The 19,315-nt window shown below is 33.8% G+C and overlaps 1 protein-coding gene across 16 annotated transcripts in view; it reads right to left on the bottom strand.

Moving 5' to 3' along the window:
• Stim (stromal interaction molecule) overlaps positions 1-19,315 on the bottom strand; it is a 376,699-nt gene that overhangs the window by 205,725 nt on the left and 151,659 nt on the right. For all 16 annotated transcript variants that reach the window (XM_068384428.1, XM_068384493.1, XM_068384551.1 and 13 more), the window contains one exon: positions 5,105-5,232. In XM_068384428.1, the coding sequence (XP_068240529.1) occupies positions 5,105-5,232 (128 nt within the window). The remainder of the gene's footprint in view (positions 1-5,104; positions 5,233-19,315) is intronic.

Raw genomic sequence — 19,315 nt, 5'->3', positions numbered from 1 at the left:
AGTAGAATTCACTTGAGGGACATATATGAAGCTCCTGTACATAAACGGACAGATATAGGGGGATAAAGAAATTCACATAATTGAAAGGATTTCTAGAGGGAGATGCATTAAAATTAGTTGAAGGATTAAATTTAGAAGCTCATTATCATGATGAAGCCATACAGCTTCTTCAAAATTCATTTTGGAAACTTAAAAATTTAAATCGTAAACAAAATAATGTTTGGAATGATAGTAAAGCAATTATTAGTTGGCTAATTTCCAATAAACCACTACAGGTACGGAACAGAGTGGATGATGTACTGAACAGTGGATGAAATATACTCATTACTACCAGATGCAATATTTACTTGTCCTTATTATTACTAGCTAAACTACAACCCTATTTTTTGGATTTATTGGATTCCTCAGATTAGACAGCTTGTTCATAAAGTTCTGAATGCATGTGTTATTTGTTAAAAGGCGAGGTTAAGTTCTTATAGCGGTCAAACAGTGTCACTGCTTCCTGAAATTAGAGTCAAATTAAGGAACCATTTAACATAATAGGTATAGATTACAAAGGAGCAATTTTGTTAAGAAGTAATCATAGCCCAAAAGATAAGGTATATGTTATTCTATTAACTTGTCCAGTCTCTAGGGCCATACACATGAAACTAGTCAATAGTTTGTCTTGTCATTCATTCTTGCTAGTATTACATAAGTTTTGTAAAAGGAAAATTTTATCCTCATTAATCCTGAGTGATAACACAACCACCTTTGTGGCTGCTGCTGCATTCCTGAAGGAATTAGCCAAAGTCCTTTGGTGCAGGAGCCTTTATTAGAAATAAAGAGATTTGCAAATTTATTCCTGCTTGAGCATCTATATTCAGAGCAATATGGGAACAACTTATAGGCTTGGAAAAATCTGTTTGAAGAAAGTTCTACGACAGTTACCTTTGAAGAAATTAGCTGTATTTTAACTGTACTAGAAGTCATAACTAGAGCTCTCAAGTTAAAATACTGGATACCTAAACTAGCTGTAAATTTCAACTCCTAATCATCTGTTATATGACAAAAAGCAATGTACATTCCGGAAAGAGGTAATCTCTTGGGAAGAAATCTCTTCAGAGCCAACAATAGGTACTAGAGAGTTACGGGGTACTTTGACTGGCCAGACAATACTACATTGGACCCTTCTCTCTGGTTATAGTTCATTTTCCCTTTGCTTACACACACACCAAATAGTCTGGCCAATTCTTTCCATATTCTCCTCTGTCCTCATACAACTGACAACACCAAACAATTCTTCTTCACCCAAGGGGTTTCTGCACTGTAATTATTCAGTGGCTACTTTCCTCTTGGAAAGGGTAGAATAGACTCTTTAGCTATGGCAAGCAACTTTTCTAGGAGAAGGACACTCCAAAATCAAACCATTGTTCTCTAGGCTTAGACAGTGTTGTGGCCTCTGTGCCAGGATCTTCCGCTGTCTTGGGTTGGAGTTCTCTTGCTTGAGGGTGCACTTGGCAAGCTGTTCTATGTTGTTTCCAGGCCTCTTGTTTTGTGGAAGCTTTTATATTTTATATAGGAGATATTTATTTTGATGTTGTTGTTGGAATATTTTGTTTTTCCTTGTTTCCTTTCCTCACTGGGCTATTTTCTCTGTTAGAGCCCCTGGGCTTATAGCATCCTGATTTTCCAACTAGATTTGTAGCTTGGCAATTGATAATAATAATAATAATAATAATAATAATAATAATAATAATAATAATAATAATAATAATATTGAAGTAGTTACTAAGAAATTTTACTATATTTCCCATCCTTATAATCTTGTGTGGCATAGATGTAAAAGAAAATATTTATTTGCTGTCAAAGAGACTTATAACATTAATCTATGTGGTACAGTTTGGCTTAAGGTTAAGAGAATTAGTCCTTATAAATGATGAAGGGCTCCACGCTATGTAAAAATCAGGGAGGATAATCAGGCCGTTTCCGGGAGAGGTTGGATTGCCAAGAATAGTTTAATTAAAGACCAGCATGGGTGTAATATCTAGACCCAATATTAAATTGTATTAACTAGAATTAAGCTCTGCTGTAAATAAAATACAAATTTTCTTTGAGGTTGGCGGTAGACACTCCCTAACAAAACACCTACCGTACTATATACTGTACAAGGAGGCAGAAATCCACCTAAATTCTCATGTGTCAGTTGTTATAAGTGTATTTGTAATTCAATAGGAGCTCCATATGATGTTGCAAGTATTAGGGTGATTTATGCTCTGCTAAGGCAAGTATAAAGAAGAATTTAAACTGCTAGGCTGAGTTGCTGGTTACAGAAGTAAAATGAAAAATCATTGCAATGTACTACCGTTAATTTTAGATTAGCTTGGTTTACTCATGATAAGACCAGATTGTGGTTCACTTTTCTAATTTCGAAAAATAGTGTCACATAATGTTGCTTCCACATCACCCAGAAGCCAAAAGCTTTTTGGAAAATGGTAATTTTGCTATTCAACATACGGTAGTGCAAGCACAGCTTTTGCCCAAGTTCCCATTACAGTACTAGATAATTGTGCAAACCTTGAACAAGAACCCCAAGAATAAAGGTAGCATTAAAGGCAAGAGTCTCATCCAAAGAGTAGTTCAACACTGGAAATCAAGAGAACATTACAGGGCCAAAACATTGCTGACCAGAAGAAATAGCTGCTTAATCAAGTGAAAGAGGGTAGGGGCATATGGACACTAATAAGTTACATCTAAATAATGAAGATGAAGTTTGCTAAGTAATAAATACCATTGAGAGTTTGAGTAACATGTTCAAGTTATCAGACATTGATGTAACACTACTAATTAACATTGCATCAGGAGTTAAAGCATCTGACTGTTTAGCAGATGATTTGCTCATATTAGAGGAAAATTGAAGTGAGATTTATCTTTATTAAATTTGTTGAGAAGCAACTGTAAATAAGTAAAGAGGACTTCTTTGCTCCTATACTCAAGTCTACTCTACAAATATTTGGCATATTAACTCAATACCAAAAGATAAACATGAGTGAAGTCTTGAAGTATCAACTTGGATCTTTTCCAAAGGTTCTCGCTGCTCCAGATGGCACACTTGCAATTAATACAAAATATACACTCCTGCTTTCTCAAAAGGAAAGGCTGACCCTGTTAAGATATTCCAGCTGGTTCAGAGAGGATTCTAAAACTAATGGCCACACTTGCTAAAATCCTTGAAAGTAATCCTAAAGACAATCTGTTATCTTTCAAAGATAAATTTGTAAAGGTATTGCAAATAGAATTGAAATCATAATGGACCAGTTGTGTGTGAGAGAGAGAGAGAGAGAGAGAGAGAGAGAGAGAGAGAGAGAGAGAGAGAGAGAGAGAGAGAGAGAGAGAGAGAGAGAGTAGTAGTAGTAGTAGTAGTAGTAGTAGTAGTAGTAGTAGTAGTAGTAGTAGGCAAAATTCAGATTGCAACCCAAATTATAAATGAAAAGTGCCCTTCTCAGTATAAGAAATTTCTGAGTGACAACAGTAGTATAATCTAAGAGCACATGAGCAGCAAAAGGTCTGAATGTCTCACATCCAACTGTAACAAGGTGGAAAAGCTGCTTCAAGGAGATACACATTTGGCTGTATGGTTGATGACAGGAATTGGACGTTTGTTTAACCTTGACTTTCGTCCTTAACATGTATTAATTGGCATGGCTTTTCATACACTCAAATATGAACCAAGTTTAAAGTCTCTATAACAACAATGTCCAAACTTATGATTGATTAGGTGAATTGGACATTTTACTTGACTGAGACATTGACCTTTTACCTTGACCTTCCAAAATTTAATCATTTCCAGCTTTTTAACATAACAGTTAATCTCTGCAAGTTTCATTACTCTACGATTAAGATTGTGACCAGGAAGCTGTTCATAAACACACACACACACACAAACAGGGGGGTAAAACATAACCTACTTCCAACTTCATTGGCTGAGGTAATAATTATTATTATTAAAAACCAAGCTACAATTACAGTTGGAAAAACAAGATGCTATCAGCCCAAAGGCTTCAACAGGGAAAAAAGAACAGTGAGGAAAGGAAATAAATAGATAAGCTACAAGAGAAGTAATAAATAATCAAAATAAAATAATTTAAGAACAGTAATGACATTAAATTAGATCTTTTATATATAAACTATAAAAACTTCAAAACAAACAAGAGGAAGAGAAACAAGATAGAACAGCGTGCCCAAGTGTACCCTTAAGCAAGAGAACTCTAATCCATGACAATAGAAGGCCATGATACAGAGGCTATGGCACTACCCAAGACTAGAGATCAATGGTTTGATTTTGGGTTTTCAAGCTAAGAAAATTTGCGGATACAGACTGGGCATAGATATACCATAAACAGATGCGCATGGAGGGACATGACAAGACTGAGGCCTTTGTCCTGCAGTGGACTTGCAGCAGCTGATTATAAATAAATATATATATATATATATATATATATATATATATATATATATATATATATATATATATATATATATATATATATACATAGATAGATAGATAGATAGATAGATAGATAGATATATATATATAAATATATATATGTATATGTATATATATATATATATATATATATATATATATATATATATATATATATATATATATATATATATATATAAAATTCTCTTGATACAGAGGAAGATAATTTTTTTCCAATTAAGATTATTTCTGTACATAAAATTTTCATTGGATATCCTACAAGAAATTCATTTTTAAAAAATTCCTTTGGATTCACGAGAAATGAATATTGATAAAATTAGGAACATATTGGGTTGGCAAATGTTTCTCTTGGTGAAACAAATAAAAATTTTTGATGAAGAGAAATCCTTTCAACGGATTAATTTATTTTGTTCATCCCAGCACAAGAAAATATTTGAAATAAAATTTTCTCTGATTTCAAGATACCTCTCGAAAAAGAAAATATGTCTTTGCATAAAAGATTTTTTTCATCACAAGAAAATTTTCTCTTGTTACTTGTTACTGAGGACAATACTTATTTACATAATAAATTATAATAAAGAATAAGTATAAAAATAACAAAATAGTGTCTGAACTCACATCGACTGATTCCGTGATGTCGATGTCGCCACTCCTGTCGTCGTCCAGCTGGGAGTGCAAGGTTTTGATGGCCTCATAATTTGGAACCTCCTCCGGCACCAAGCAAAGCTCGTCCACGACGACACAGCCTGCGGAAGACGAACACCATTAGGCTCTGCTACAGTGTACAAAATAACATATCTAATGAGCCTTTACATTGATCAACAGACCATACACATACACACACACACACACACAAACACACACACACACACACACACACATATATATATATATATATATATATACGCACACACACACACACACACACACACACATATATATATATATATATATATATATATATATATATATATATATACGCACACACACACACACACACACATATATATATATATATATATATATATATATATATATATATTATATATATATATATATAATATACACACACACAATATGTTTTACTCCAAAACAACAAGCATATAACAGTTTACCAGTGTTTATAAGTAATAGTGTATGTTTGCAACAACCTTGCAATAATATTTTGAAAGTGATAGTAGATTATTCTACAAAACAAAGTATAAGGATAAAAGCCAACATTAATCCTCATACTCTAGTTCAAAGATACCGTAATACAAATAGAAATATTCATGATACACGATAGACGAAAGTTTGGAGAGAGAGAGAGAGAGAGAGAGAGAGAGAGAGAGAGAGAGAGAGAGAGAGAGAGAGAGATTTAAAGTTTTCAGGCATCCTGACATCTAAGGTCATTGACGCCGATATCATTTATTTTATATAAAAATTAATAGAATATTCAATTAAAACCATAAAAGTTGAATGTTATTATAGAAGTTGAATAGTTTTCAGAAGACCTGCTTCTGAAATAAATCTGAGAGAGAGAGAGAGAGAGAGAGAGAGAGAGAGAGAGAGAGAGAGAGAGAGAGAGAGAGAGAGAGAGAGAGAGAGTTAACTCCTAAAGGAGGTTCTACTTAGCGCAGCTTTTACCCCCAACAGCTCTGAATATCTTGGACGAGCGTTATGTGAATCCTCTAAGGTGTGCCAAACGGTGAACTGCATTGCGGGTATCCAAGTACTTCAAGGAGAGCCAAGGGACAGAGGTTGTATCTAACTAAAGGGATGCTCAGCTAATATATCTTCAGTTTAGTCTTTTATCAATGATAAACAGTGTAAATATTATGGCCATTGCAATTAATTAAATTAAAATAATTCAATGTACAAAAACCACTATTATCATTAATAGGCGATACACTCAATAAAACATTCAACAAATATTGAAAATAAAGCAAAATTGAACAACCTAGTCATCTACTTTTATCATCAGTACTGACTGAGAAAGAAAATACCTTAGTACTGAGATAAGTACCTCTGAGGTGTCTTACAAGATGGTCCAGTAAAGAGTAAATGAAAATCTAGTACATCACTACAAACGCATTCACAAATATAAAAACAAAATAAACTGTCAACTTACACACATATACTTGAACCCCCATCTGGACACTCTTGTTCTCATTTATTTAAGTTATCCGGTTTTTTTTCTCTCTACATATACAGATCTGCGAGTATTTCCTTCCCTATTTTGCTTTTTTAAATTACTTCCTATTTTCTTATATCCATAAATCAAAACTGATATTTTCTGTCTTTTTTTTTCATCCTGTTATAGGTGTCCCCAAAAGGGACGACCCATCCATTTTAAAGCAACTCTCATCTCATGAATGAACTCTTGTCTTCGGTCCTTCCCTATCCCAGAGCCCTTCGACGAACTTAGAGGCGATAACTTGTAGCCTTCCTTGGCAGTTACCCATCCACATATTGACCACATTCAACATTGCCAACTTCCCTACCATTAACAAGGTCAATAATTTGATCGAGGTCTATGCAATACCATTCGGCCCCCTCAATATGCAAGAAAAAACATGAGGCTAGCAACTCCATTCCAAAAGATTTGCTGATATCAGGAAGTCTCTAGACTTTTGGAACCATCACCTCTTGAGGAGGTCAAGAAATATGGTGTGCATATACTATATACTGTATATATATATATATATATATATATATATATATCTTTCTTGACTGGACAAGCGATATTTCAGGACCATGAAAGAAGATAAATGAGAGAGAAAAAGTAACTTGTAAACATGATGACTACGACTAGACCAAAAAACGATCGTTTCAGTACACAAAAAAAGGGCGTTGGGAACTAGTAAAGGAGCCACGAGGGGGAAAGGAGAGAGTGGGTGGGGGGCAAGACAACTGGGGGGCAGATGGAGTGAGGGGAAACTAGATCATTCAACGGCGCGCAGCCATCAATACATTTAACTTTGGAGAGAGAGAGAGAGAGAGAGAGAGAGAGAGAGAGAGAGAGAGAGAGAGAGAGAGAGAGAGAGAGAGAGAGAGTTACAAGGATTTTGGATGTCTCAAAGACTTATTAGTCTACTCTTTGGTAGAGCGATTTAGTTCAAGCATTTAGAGAGTTCTTATGAGATTGTCTAACTTATTCTTGAACTCATTTACCGCGTTACTGTTTACTATATCCGCTGGAAGTCTATTCCAAGTATTTGCTATTTGGTATGTAAAGAAATTTCCACATGGTTGGTATTGTATCTTTTCAACTTCAGTTTGTATCCGTTAGCTCTGACTGATTTGTGCTGAGCGTGAACAGATTGTTACAATTTAGAGAGAGAGAGAGAGAGAGAGAGAGAGAGAGAGAGAGAGAGAGAGAGAGAGAGAGAGAGAGAGAGAGAGAGAGAGAGAACCTGTCAATAACTGGACCCTTTTACCTGAAAAGATATCATTTGCACATCATTAAGAGTTAAGTGAGAAGGGAACTCGAAGGTACGATACACGTCCAACTTTGATGTATGTGGAGCACTTTGCAACGACTTCAACGCTTTTGCAGCTTCCCATCTTGTCTCCGATACTCACAAGAACAGCAACAGAGATTACGACGGTATTACAACGCTTTGCGTCTCAAATATTTCGTTCCAATATTTTTTCCCTCAAATCAGTCTCGCTTAGCGTCGTTACAATGAAAAATAATTTTCGAATGTCAAATCGGTTTGATTTTAATAGATATTGGCAAATGGTGCAATCGTAGTGTGTGATCATAATATTTCAAAGTAAGCTCAAATCCTTTCTGACTGATGGCCGCCTAGCGATTACTTCAATGCTTCAATGGCATTCCATTGCCTATTGAGACTCATCAAATGAACGTACGCTAAAAACAATGGAAAAATATTATGTTTTCCCAACTGAACATACCTGGCCAGTTCTCAATAACACAATTTGCCAGCCCAGGCAAATGCATATATAAAAGAATTAGTGAAGGCATATATCAACACGGAACAAAATATAACCTTCAAATCAATAGGCCATGATAAAAATAATTTTTTCCAGCATCATTATCAGAATCAATTTTAAACCATACATATAGCTTGACACGAAATGTGAAATATATTTAAGGTGATACACAAAAAAAAACATTAGATTTTTCATAATTTTGCATGTATTACTTTATATATATATATATATATATATATATATATATATATATATATATATATATATATATATATATATATATATATATATATATATACTTTACCATTGACACTCGTGATTTCAATTTTTTTTAAATAAGCCACAAGACCACTTCAATAACGAATTCACTCTACCATGGGATCACAGACCTATAGGGAAACCCTATAATGGTAAATAGTTCTGTACAGTCAAGGGTTCGAACCTCAGCGCATATAAAAATAAGGGTAAACATTGAACTTGAACCCACTCGGCTGTAATAAAAAAGTAGGAGTTGATTCACACACTGGTCCATCTTTTCTGTAGAATTCAGGATTCTTACTTAGAATCGAAATCAACCAATCTTCACCATTACAGGTGATTGGTGAGTATGTAACACTTGGCTGTTTTATGATAATTACATAACTAACACTCGTGAATTTAATTTTTTTACCAATACACCACAAAGACCCTTTAATATCAAATTCCAAGGACAAACTCTGAATTCGACTGGAGTAAAGACAATAGAATTTGTATCAACTCTTTTTATCTCTCGTTACAGCTGAATGGGCTAAAGTCTAATGTTTATCCGTATTTCTATTAGCAGGACCACCATCAGTGCATGTATACACTTATCATATAAGGAAGTAAATTTTAGTCCTTTGTGACATTGCTCTTTGAAATTGTTAAAAAGTCTGTTACCCGTATTCTTCTGTTAAGGTTGGCTAAGGCCAGCTGTTCTTCATACAATTGAAAATCCCCAGTTAAAGCACTAATAAAATATTATCATGCAAAATCTCTTGAATCTGTTGATTGATTCAAAACTAACACAAATCACTTCTTGCAGCTGACAAGGAAAAACTGCCAGCTGTAATAAGTCACAATTAATTGAATTGAAAGAAAAATGGCTTCCACTCTCTGGAAGGTACATCATGGAACACAGATATCTTTCTTTTTGTCTGTGTGTACATATAACGGTTTCAATGTCAAACCAGGAATATACTGCACATACATATATCAAAGACCGTGGAAGGCCGCAGGTTCCCCATCCCTGGCATAGCCTGAGATCAATGATGACTCGTATCTTTATCTAATACAAGAAACACCACAGAAAGTGTCTTTGGGAGTAATAATGAATGAGGGGGCCATGGAATTAGTCCTTCCCTTCCAATCCAACAGGCTGAAAACGCCTGAGTTAGGAACCCACGAAAATGCAGTCCCCAGGGCGGTGCCGCAGCATCTTGCTGGAAAAATGATGGTTAGTCGAAGGTCAACTCATTGTTGGGCCATATATTCAATCAAAAGATTAAAGTAAACATCTGCAGTAATTGATATCTAAAAATGGACCAATGATTCGACTGCACGTGATCCTACACAGCACTTTCACCTTTGGAGTATTTCGGTGAAGTTCCCTGGTCACATAGGGATGATTTGATACCCAGACTCTCGCATTGTGTGTGTTCAGTCTTCCTAAAACATGAAAGATTGCCTCATCCCTAAAACAAACTCGGTTGAGGAAATTTTCATCTTCAGACATTCGTTCCAGCATGTTAAATGAAAACTCTTTTCGTCTTGCTTTATAATTTGGTTCAAGCTCCTGTACGAGTTCCATTTTATAAGCGTACAATTGTAAGTTCTTGAGTCCGAATTCGTGCACTGTTAAACGTGGTCACTGTAAGTGTCCGGTAGCATTACAGATGGACTTCGTAGGAGAATGATCAATGGCGTTTCTTACACGATTAAAGATTTCCTCAGGTCTTGCTCGTTCACTCCTCCCTTTATCTGAAGTTGTGGATGTCTTTATAAATTTCTTGCGCCATGCATACTTAATTCTATTATTTCACTAAGCCTGCATATCCCATTTGGTTTCAATAAACCAAGACACTAATTGTGCCCTTTATTGAGGAGGAGACATTTCTGAGTTTCATTTAATAGCACCTCTTTCATCAACACTACCTGAAATACGCCAATGCAATGTGATTAAAAACTTTGAGTACATAGAACAAATTCGATTAATGATTCTTATCAATAGCTTCAGGATTCCAGAAAACTTTACAATAATCTATCAATCAATCATCAATAGATTTTGTAATATATTTCTTAATTCAAAAAGGCTGTATGGGCACCCAATATATATATATATATATATATATATATATATATATATATATATATATATATATATATATATATATATATATTGGGTGTGTGTGTGTGGGTGTGTGTGTGAGTGTAGATTTATTTATTCATTTATCTAATATATATACGTATAAAGTATGTATGATAATTTTATCCCGAACACTTGTGATTTTTATTTATTCAAATAACTTTTAATGTCTAACTCCCTCTGTCACTGGATCATAGACCCCTAAGGATATTCTTAGGATAATTACTTCAACCAGCACAAGGATTGAAACCTTAGTGCCCAGCAGCAATGATGGTACACCGTTGACTTGACCATATGATATAAAGAGATAGAATTAATTCCGACTATTCTGTACATATTCCTGTTGAAACTATGATTTGCACTTGAAATTGATATCAATTCATCTCAACCTTTGTAATCATTTGGTATGTGTGTACACTTGACAGTTACCATATAATCTTATTACAAACACTCAAAAGATATTTAATTATCTAAATAAGCCAATGATTACCTTTCAATATCGAAATTATTCTATCGTTCATTAAACTCCAATTCTAAAGATCCCGTATTGGAGATCATAGTTCCTAAATAATTGATTCTACCTCATTAATCGTTTTTTTCTTGCAATGATATTTCACCTTCCATTGCATATTCTGTTATTATCATCTTAGTTAACCATCACAATTTAGTTTCACCTACTGCTTTAAGGAAAACAAGTTTAAATCACAATTCAACGTCAAGCGTTTGAAGAAACCACAGATGCAGAACTGAACTTGCGCGTGAGTGAGTGCTCTCGAAGCGATTGCTAAAGTGCTAACAAATATATATTATAAAGGATTAATAAATGTAATGTGAATAACACAAACAAATATTGATAATGACAAAGTTCTTACGATGTAATATATCTATTCAGTAATATATATATATATATATATATATATGAGAGAGAGAGAGAGAGAGAGAGAGAGAGAGAGAGAGAGAGAGAGAGAGATATCAACAATCAAAACAATCTACCATCTGTTGCTACGTTGACCGCAATTCCCATAGGCCTACATCTCTCAAAACCACATGAATAGAAACGTCTTTCAGACAATGTCGATAAATAAACGAAGAGAACAGACCTCTCTCTCTCTCTCTCTCTCTCTCTCTCTCTCTCTCTCTCTCTCTCTCTCTCTATAATCACGGACGATTGAAACTAAAACGTGAAGTTACCTCTTCCCTAATATTACCACAAGAGAACAGAATAATGGAGAGATGTTAGTCACACCATTGATAAAATACAATCAACAAAAAGGCAGGAGCAAGGTATATAAAAAAAGAGACCAAGATGTTATATTATACAGAAAAGGATGCATAATAATCAATCAGACGAAAAGAAGTAACAGTAATATCTTACAGAAGCAAAAATCACCAGAGTAAGATTTTCCAGTCGAGATCATTAACTAAATAGCACCGTCCAGATCGCGACTGCAATGCCATGAGAACTGTATCCAAATAAATTTACTGCTGAGAAATGACAACAATTTCCGTCATATCAACTAAAAGTACAATTTAACACCGTTACCTTCCTCAGACTACCAAACAGGGTAGACAGTGTAAACGTTCATTTTCTTAAGCAAATGATTAAAAAAAAAATATTTCGCTATTTATATTGAAAAAAAAAAAAACCCTAAAATAAAATTTGCCGTGACGCAAAATCAAATTACATATTGCAGACACCAAAGGAAATAACCTTCATCAAATTTGATATTTCGAAGGACGAGAGAGAGAGAGAGAGAGAGAGAGAGAGAGAGAGAGAGAGAGAGCATCTGATGATGACGCAAGAGAAACGCCTACGTTCCCCAAAGCGAGTGGGTGAAATCCTAAAGCTGAGGATTCCACCTGTTCAAACTCCCTAAATCTTTTAGTAGCCTATCGAAGTAAACAAAGATCTCGGCTACATTTTTTAGAGAAGAAAATAGTAAGCCATTAAGCAATGACTTGACTCTAAGGGCACGGAAACATTACAGAAAATATTACTATTAAAATAATACGAAACCAAACTGATAAAAAGCACAAAGATTCTCTTAACCAACAAGTAATACCTTGTAAATAGTAGTACTTATTATCGTTGCAAATATTAATTTATTACTAAAGGATACATTTTAAATCACCTCCAAATTATCAAACAAAAATAACCCCACGCAACATTACCAGTAAATATAATAGTACTGTACATATTACAAATCTCTCTCTCTCTCTCTCTCTCTCTCTCTCTCTCTCTCTCTCTCTCTCTCTCTCTCTCTCTCTCTCTCGACAGTATTGTGTGTATGTATGTATGTATGTATGTATATATATATATATATATATATATATATATATATATATATATATATATATATATATATATATATATATATATATATATACCTTGTACATATATATATTTAAGTGTATATATACGTATGTATGTATGTATGTATATATATATATATATGTATATATATATGTATATACATTATATATATATATATATATATATATATATATATATATATATATATATATATATATAGTCAACATTGGGTCCCTTTCCTAGCGGGATGGTATCAGATAAAGAGACTAAGGTCACTCTCCAATTTTTTACTTAACCAATTGATTCGTGGATGAATCCTCTGTTCAAAATTCCCAAACGAGATGCATCATACTCCTACCTACACATAAAGAAAAAAAACAGCAAGTCAAAGCCCTATATTTTCTCTATACCGTCACCATTCACCAATAGTATCATTTACAAACATCAACCATTTCACACTATATTTCCAACTCATTTTCCTATAACAACGTAACGCCTCTATCCAATACACTTTCTCCCGCTTCTCACAAGACATCCTTGAATATGTCGAACAGCCATAGACAACACTTTCTCACTAAATCCTTAACTTTCCCGACTACATATTTCCCTCTCATCACAAACATTTTGATCACTTCAAACAACTAATCATCTATTCTATTATTATTATTATTATTATTATTATTATTATTACTATCCAAGCTACAACCCCAGTTGGAAAAGCAAGATGCTATAAGCCCAAGGGCTCTAACAGGGAAAAATAGCCCAGTGAGGAAAGGAAATAAAGAAATAAATAAATGAAGAGAACAAATTAACAATCAATCATTCTAAAATAAGAAACAACGTCAAAACAGACATGTCATATAATAAACTATCAACAACATCAAAAACAAATATGTCATAAATAAACTATAAAAAGACTATGTCCGCCTGGTCAACAAAAAAGCATTTGCTCCAACTTTGAACTTTTGAAGTTCTACTGATTCAACCACCCGATTAGGAAGATCATTCCACAACTTGGTCACAGCTGGAATAAAACTTCTAGAGTACTGCGTAGTATTGAGCCTCGTGATGGAGAAGGCCTGGCTATTAGAATTAACTGCCTGCCTAGTATTACGAACAGGATAGAATTGTCCAGGGAGAGATGAATGTAAAGGATGGTCATAGTTGTGAAAAATCTTATGCAACATGCATAATGAACTAATTGAACGACGGTGCCAGAGATTAATATCTAGATCAGGAATCAGAAATCTAATAGACCATAAGTTTCTGTCCAACAAATTAAGATGAGAATCAGCAGCTGTATTCCCACCACCTTCAGGGTTGTGGCAGCCTAGTGGAAACGTCCCTGCCTAGCGAACTGCTGGACTGCTCAAGCTTTTGAAGTTTCTTGTAGTGCCTGCGACCTCACCCATCCTTGTAAGTTTAAGATGGGGGTAGGTGGGAGAGCTTATAGGTCTACCTGCTGAGTCATCAAAAAAACATTGTCTGGTCCTCCCTGGTCCTAGTTTGGGTGGAGAGGGGTCTTAGGCGTTGATCATAAGTGTTGCCTCTCTATTGATTCTATCAAAAACTAGTTACAGGTTCACTTAGTCTTTCCTAGAAACTGCTGAACCTATGTTTCCTTATATGAACATTTGACCTCCTCATCTCACAATTTACTCTTTCATTTACTTTCCCTAACTTCAAATACTCGCAAACTCTCACTCTCGTCCCAAAGATCTTACCATGAAATTTGAAAAAATTCTCCTTCTACTCCCTCCACCGGTTTCTTTAACCCTAGCCTAAAGTTCACCCACTTCTTGCACGCTCTTTCCACTTCCTTGTTATCCAACTAACTTGTCTTAATTAACCATATTTACAGCCTAGGCTTCACATATTCCTTTCCCTTAATTTTCATCTCATCCAGATAATGATCGGATAACCCTTCCCCCACTCTTCTTTTCACTACTGCATGATACTGCACATTTACCTATTCTATAATGAAACATAATATAGGAAACCCTTTTACACCCCATTTTCTCTTATCCAAGTCTCCAACAATTAAACATTTATAAAGGCATTTCATTAAGATTCCCAATTCTAATTTACCCTCTTTGCTCATTTACATAGACATACTCCAAAACACTAAATCCCCCCTCAAACTCATTGAATTCTGAATGCTTTTAAAAGGAAAAAGGTGAAAGCTACCGAGAAGAATCATTAGCGTATATGAGGGATGTTTATACTTTTCTTTTCATCGGTCTTCAAAGCCCATCATCGTTTTTGACAATTAACAGTGTACTGTCTCCCTACTTCAGTAACTCCAAATATTAAAAAAAAATTCCTTTTAAGCACGTAATCTATTTCTTTATTCTTGGCCTTTCACATCATTACATAGGATATTAATCAACTATCTGAACTGCAATTATCACACAAGACACTTTTGTACTGGTTTATTATTAAGCACACTCATCCCACCCCCAACAACAAAAGTCGATGAAAACGAATAGATGAATCACACTCCTTTATTTGATTTAAACTCTATACCAACATTGTTGTTTCCCAATGGTTTTCTTTTATTAGTCTTGAGTTCTCGAGTTATTCCCCCCCATGACTTTCCAAAGTATTCTAAGCAATGTTTGGTCTCTGTTCTTTCAAGTCTTTACGATCACATTTCTTCTTCCTGCTTTCCACTCCTTTGAAATACTTTGTCATGACATATCTAACACCCAACGATCAATCCCTCCTAACGCTATTCTGGAGTATCTCGCCTGAAATAATAAAAATGCTTTTGCTTTTCCACACTTGAAAGATCCTATTAACATTTCATCACTCTAAAAAAACGCCTACTTGGTCATCAAATTATCATATAAATCAGTTTTATCTCCCTATTGTGATTTATATAGAATTTACATTGAAGAGCCATTGAAAAATTCTTGATTTATATGCTCACAACTTTCTCTCTGCACTATTTCCCTGAAACTCTTCCTTGCCTTCTCTTCGTCCGTTTTAATTCCTCTCATAACCTTTAGGTCTTCTTATTTCTACATTCAGTGAAGAATTACTTTGATATTGTGCTCACACCAGTATTCTTAATCCTTCACCGAGTCTTGTCGGTGTATTATTACCTCAATACTTTCGAAAGTAAACTCCCAAAATTGCCAAACCAAAAGAGTTGCGTCAGGTGCAACTGAGAGAAAACTTTTTGCAGTTGAACTAAATTTATGAAACCAAAGTAAAGAGATGTTGTTCAACAGGATACAAGACAGGCAGCTCGAACAGAGGTTATGTGGAAGGTTAAAAAGAGGGTGCAGTTAGGGACTGAAATGATGTTGCAATGACTACAAAGTAATGCCTACATAGTGCATCACGTAATGTGCACGGACAGCACTATCCCCCACCAGGAATAATAAATGTTTTACTAATACTCGTATAACGCGGGAAAAGCGCTTGACTCATAAGAGTATAATTTTTACACTAGTTTCATGATTATCAATACTTGAATATATATATATATATATATATATATATATATATATATATATATATATATATATATATATATATATACATATATATATGTATATATATACAGATATATATACACACGCAGATAGAGAGTGAGAACACAATTCAGCACCATAAAATCTTAAATATAAAAAGCCATATCAAAGTCTATCAGATGTAAATAAGTTTAACATCATAAAAATATAGATGACGGGGATGGGATTTTTAACAATCAAGAAAGAATACATTTAGCATTTATAGCCTTTACATTCAGTCACAATAATACCAATTTGATAATTTTATGGCATTATAACTTAGTAATGTAAGCAAATATTTCTTTGCTAAACATAAAATTGAAGTCAAATCAGCACAGGTCAAAGAGGCTAATGATAAATATCATGATAAAAATAACATAAGATTTTCGCACACATACATTTATTGACATCCCAAAATCTGCAATATTGCTTAATTAACGTCTAACTCAAGGTATAAAAAACTGGCAGAAATTTTCCGCTTATTCGAAAATCTCAAAATATACTATGCGATGGAACATCACACCCCGTTGCCAATACTATTCTATAGGTGATCATAATGATCACCATCACCAACCTTATATTCAGGAAAATTATATCACTTCTAGATTTAAACACAATGGTAATCGGATAGCAAGAAAATTATGTTCAAAGTTAAAACAAGAAGCAACTCACGTAACAATATAATTTCTAGGTAATGGGAGCAATCACAAAATCCAAATTTCAGCAAAGGTGTTTAGCATAGTTACCTGAATACTTGGCTTTTAAACCTTTTCTTTCATGAGAAGACGGATGCGAAAACCATATTTACAAAAACACTTTGCCTCCTTTAGACTTGACTCTTAACACTGTAAGAAGCTGTGCTTTTTATTTCAATATATATCAATGAAAAAAAAAAAACAATAAATTACCCAATAAAAAATCCAAATCCCATTTGGCAATAGAGCGTAATCAATTATTCCATGGAACATATTTACATAATCTTTATCAAATACTTGAGAAACTCAACTTCTATGGAATTGTGTCATTAGAAGTACCAACCTAACAATATGAATTACAGCTGTAATAATACGAAAAATAAACAAATCTATTATTCCGAAGAGCAGGTAGGGAAATAAATTATTATTATTATTATCATTAAATGCTAAGCTACAACCCTAGTTGGAAAAGCAGGATGCTATAAGCCCAGGGGCCCCAACAGGGAAAATAGCCCAGTGAGGAAAGGAAATAAGGAAATAAGGAAAAATGAAATATTTTAGGAATAGTAACAATATTCAAATAAATATTTCCTATTTAAACTATAAAAACTTTAAGAGAACAAGAGGAAGAGGAACTAGATAGAAAAGTGTCCCCGAGTGTACCCTCAAGCAAGAGAACTCTAACCCAAGGCAGTGTAAGACCATGGTACAGAGGCTATGGCACTACCAAAGAATAGTAAACGAATAAATGGTATCTCTTCATGATAAATCACTTTTACTTTCCAGACCAAGAATCAGGAGGGGTCTACTGATAGGATATTCATCCTTTTTTTCAAGCCAATGAAAGCGAGACAGCAAAATTACACAAACATAGCTCTTCCCCTATTGGAGACACATGTAGTAATTATATTCATGAACTATAACAATGTTAAAAGGAAGTCCAATCTATTCACAGTCCTGATTCAATGAATAATGAGAAATACGAAGCTGCCAAGACAATTACGCACACTTATGACGAAACTTGTATGCTTACTTTTCTATCACAAATGATTCTCACGTATAAATGTTATTGATACAAACAGAATTTTTTTGAGTAATATACATATATATACATACATATATATATATATATATATATATATATATATATATATATATATATATATATATATATATATATATATATATATATATATCATGCATATCTTGCAATTCTGTTTTCTGATAAAGGCAAGGGCGATAGTAAGGAAAATCAAACCTATAAGGTCTAAATGGAAACATTTAGAAAGGTTTTAGTTTATTAATACAGCTGAACACAAAACAACTAGTCATAAGGATAAAAAAGCAATTAATTTTTGTCCACTTTCAAATTTTATAGTTTAAATAATTACTATTAAGCAAGACCCGTAAGAAAATAACCCATAATTTCCATCTGCTGTTGGGTTCCCACTTATATACATAGATATTCGAAATTCCTAACGCAGACTACTAGAAGATTTGATAAATTACCAGCAGAGTAAAACAGTTTTTCCAAAATTGGTGCATTACGTCTGAGATTTTTCTCGTCCAGTTGATGCTTTTCAGAAGGATTTGAAGACAACATATAATTATGTGGTATAAACACCAATCTCTACAACTTTCTCAATAATAGAAAATTATGATTCGAAGATGACCTCCGCTATTAAAAGTAACATTTTAATCATATTGAAAAGGGTCCTTTAAATGTTGATCGTTAAATAGTTTGATTTTTTTAAAAATCTTGGAATGTTAGCGGAAAGTCTCTCGAACACTAAGGCTAAATTATTAATGTTTTAAGGTACCCGTTTTCTATTAGCATATTATGGAACCTTCGACAAATAGTTTTTAGTAGTAACATACGCATAATATGTTTTATAGTCATAATATATGTATTTATAAATATATATATATATATATATATATATATATATATAGTCATAATATATATATATATATATA

Source organism: Palaemon carinicauda, chromosome 1, assembly GCF_036898095.1.
Source record: "Palaemon carinicauda isolate YSFRI2023 chromosome 1, ASM3689809v2, whole genome shotgun sequence".
Classification (NCBI taxonomy): Eukaryota; Metazoa; Arthropoda; class Malacostraca; order Decapoda; family Palaemonidae; genus Palaemon; species Palaemon carinicauda.
The sequence above is the reverse complement of the archived record's forward strand: the minus strand, read 5'-3'. Positions and strand labels throughout refer to the sequence as shown.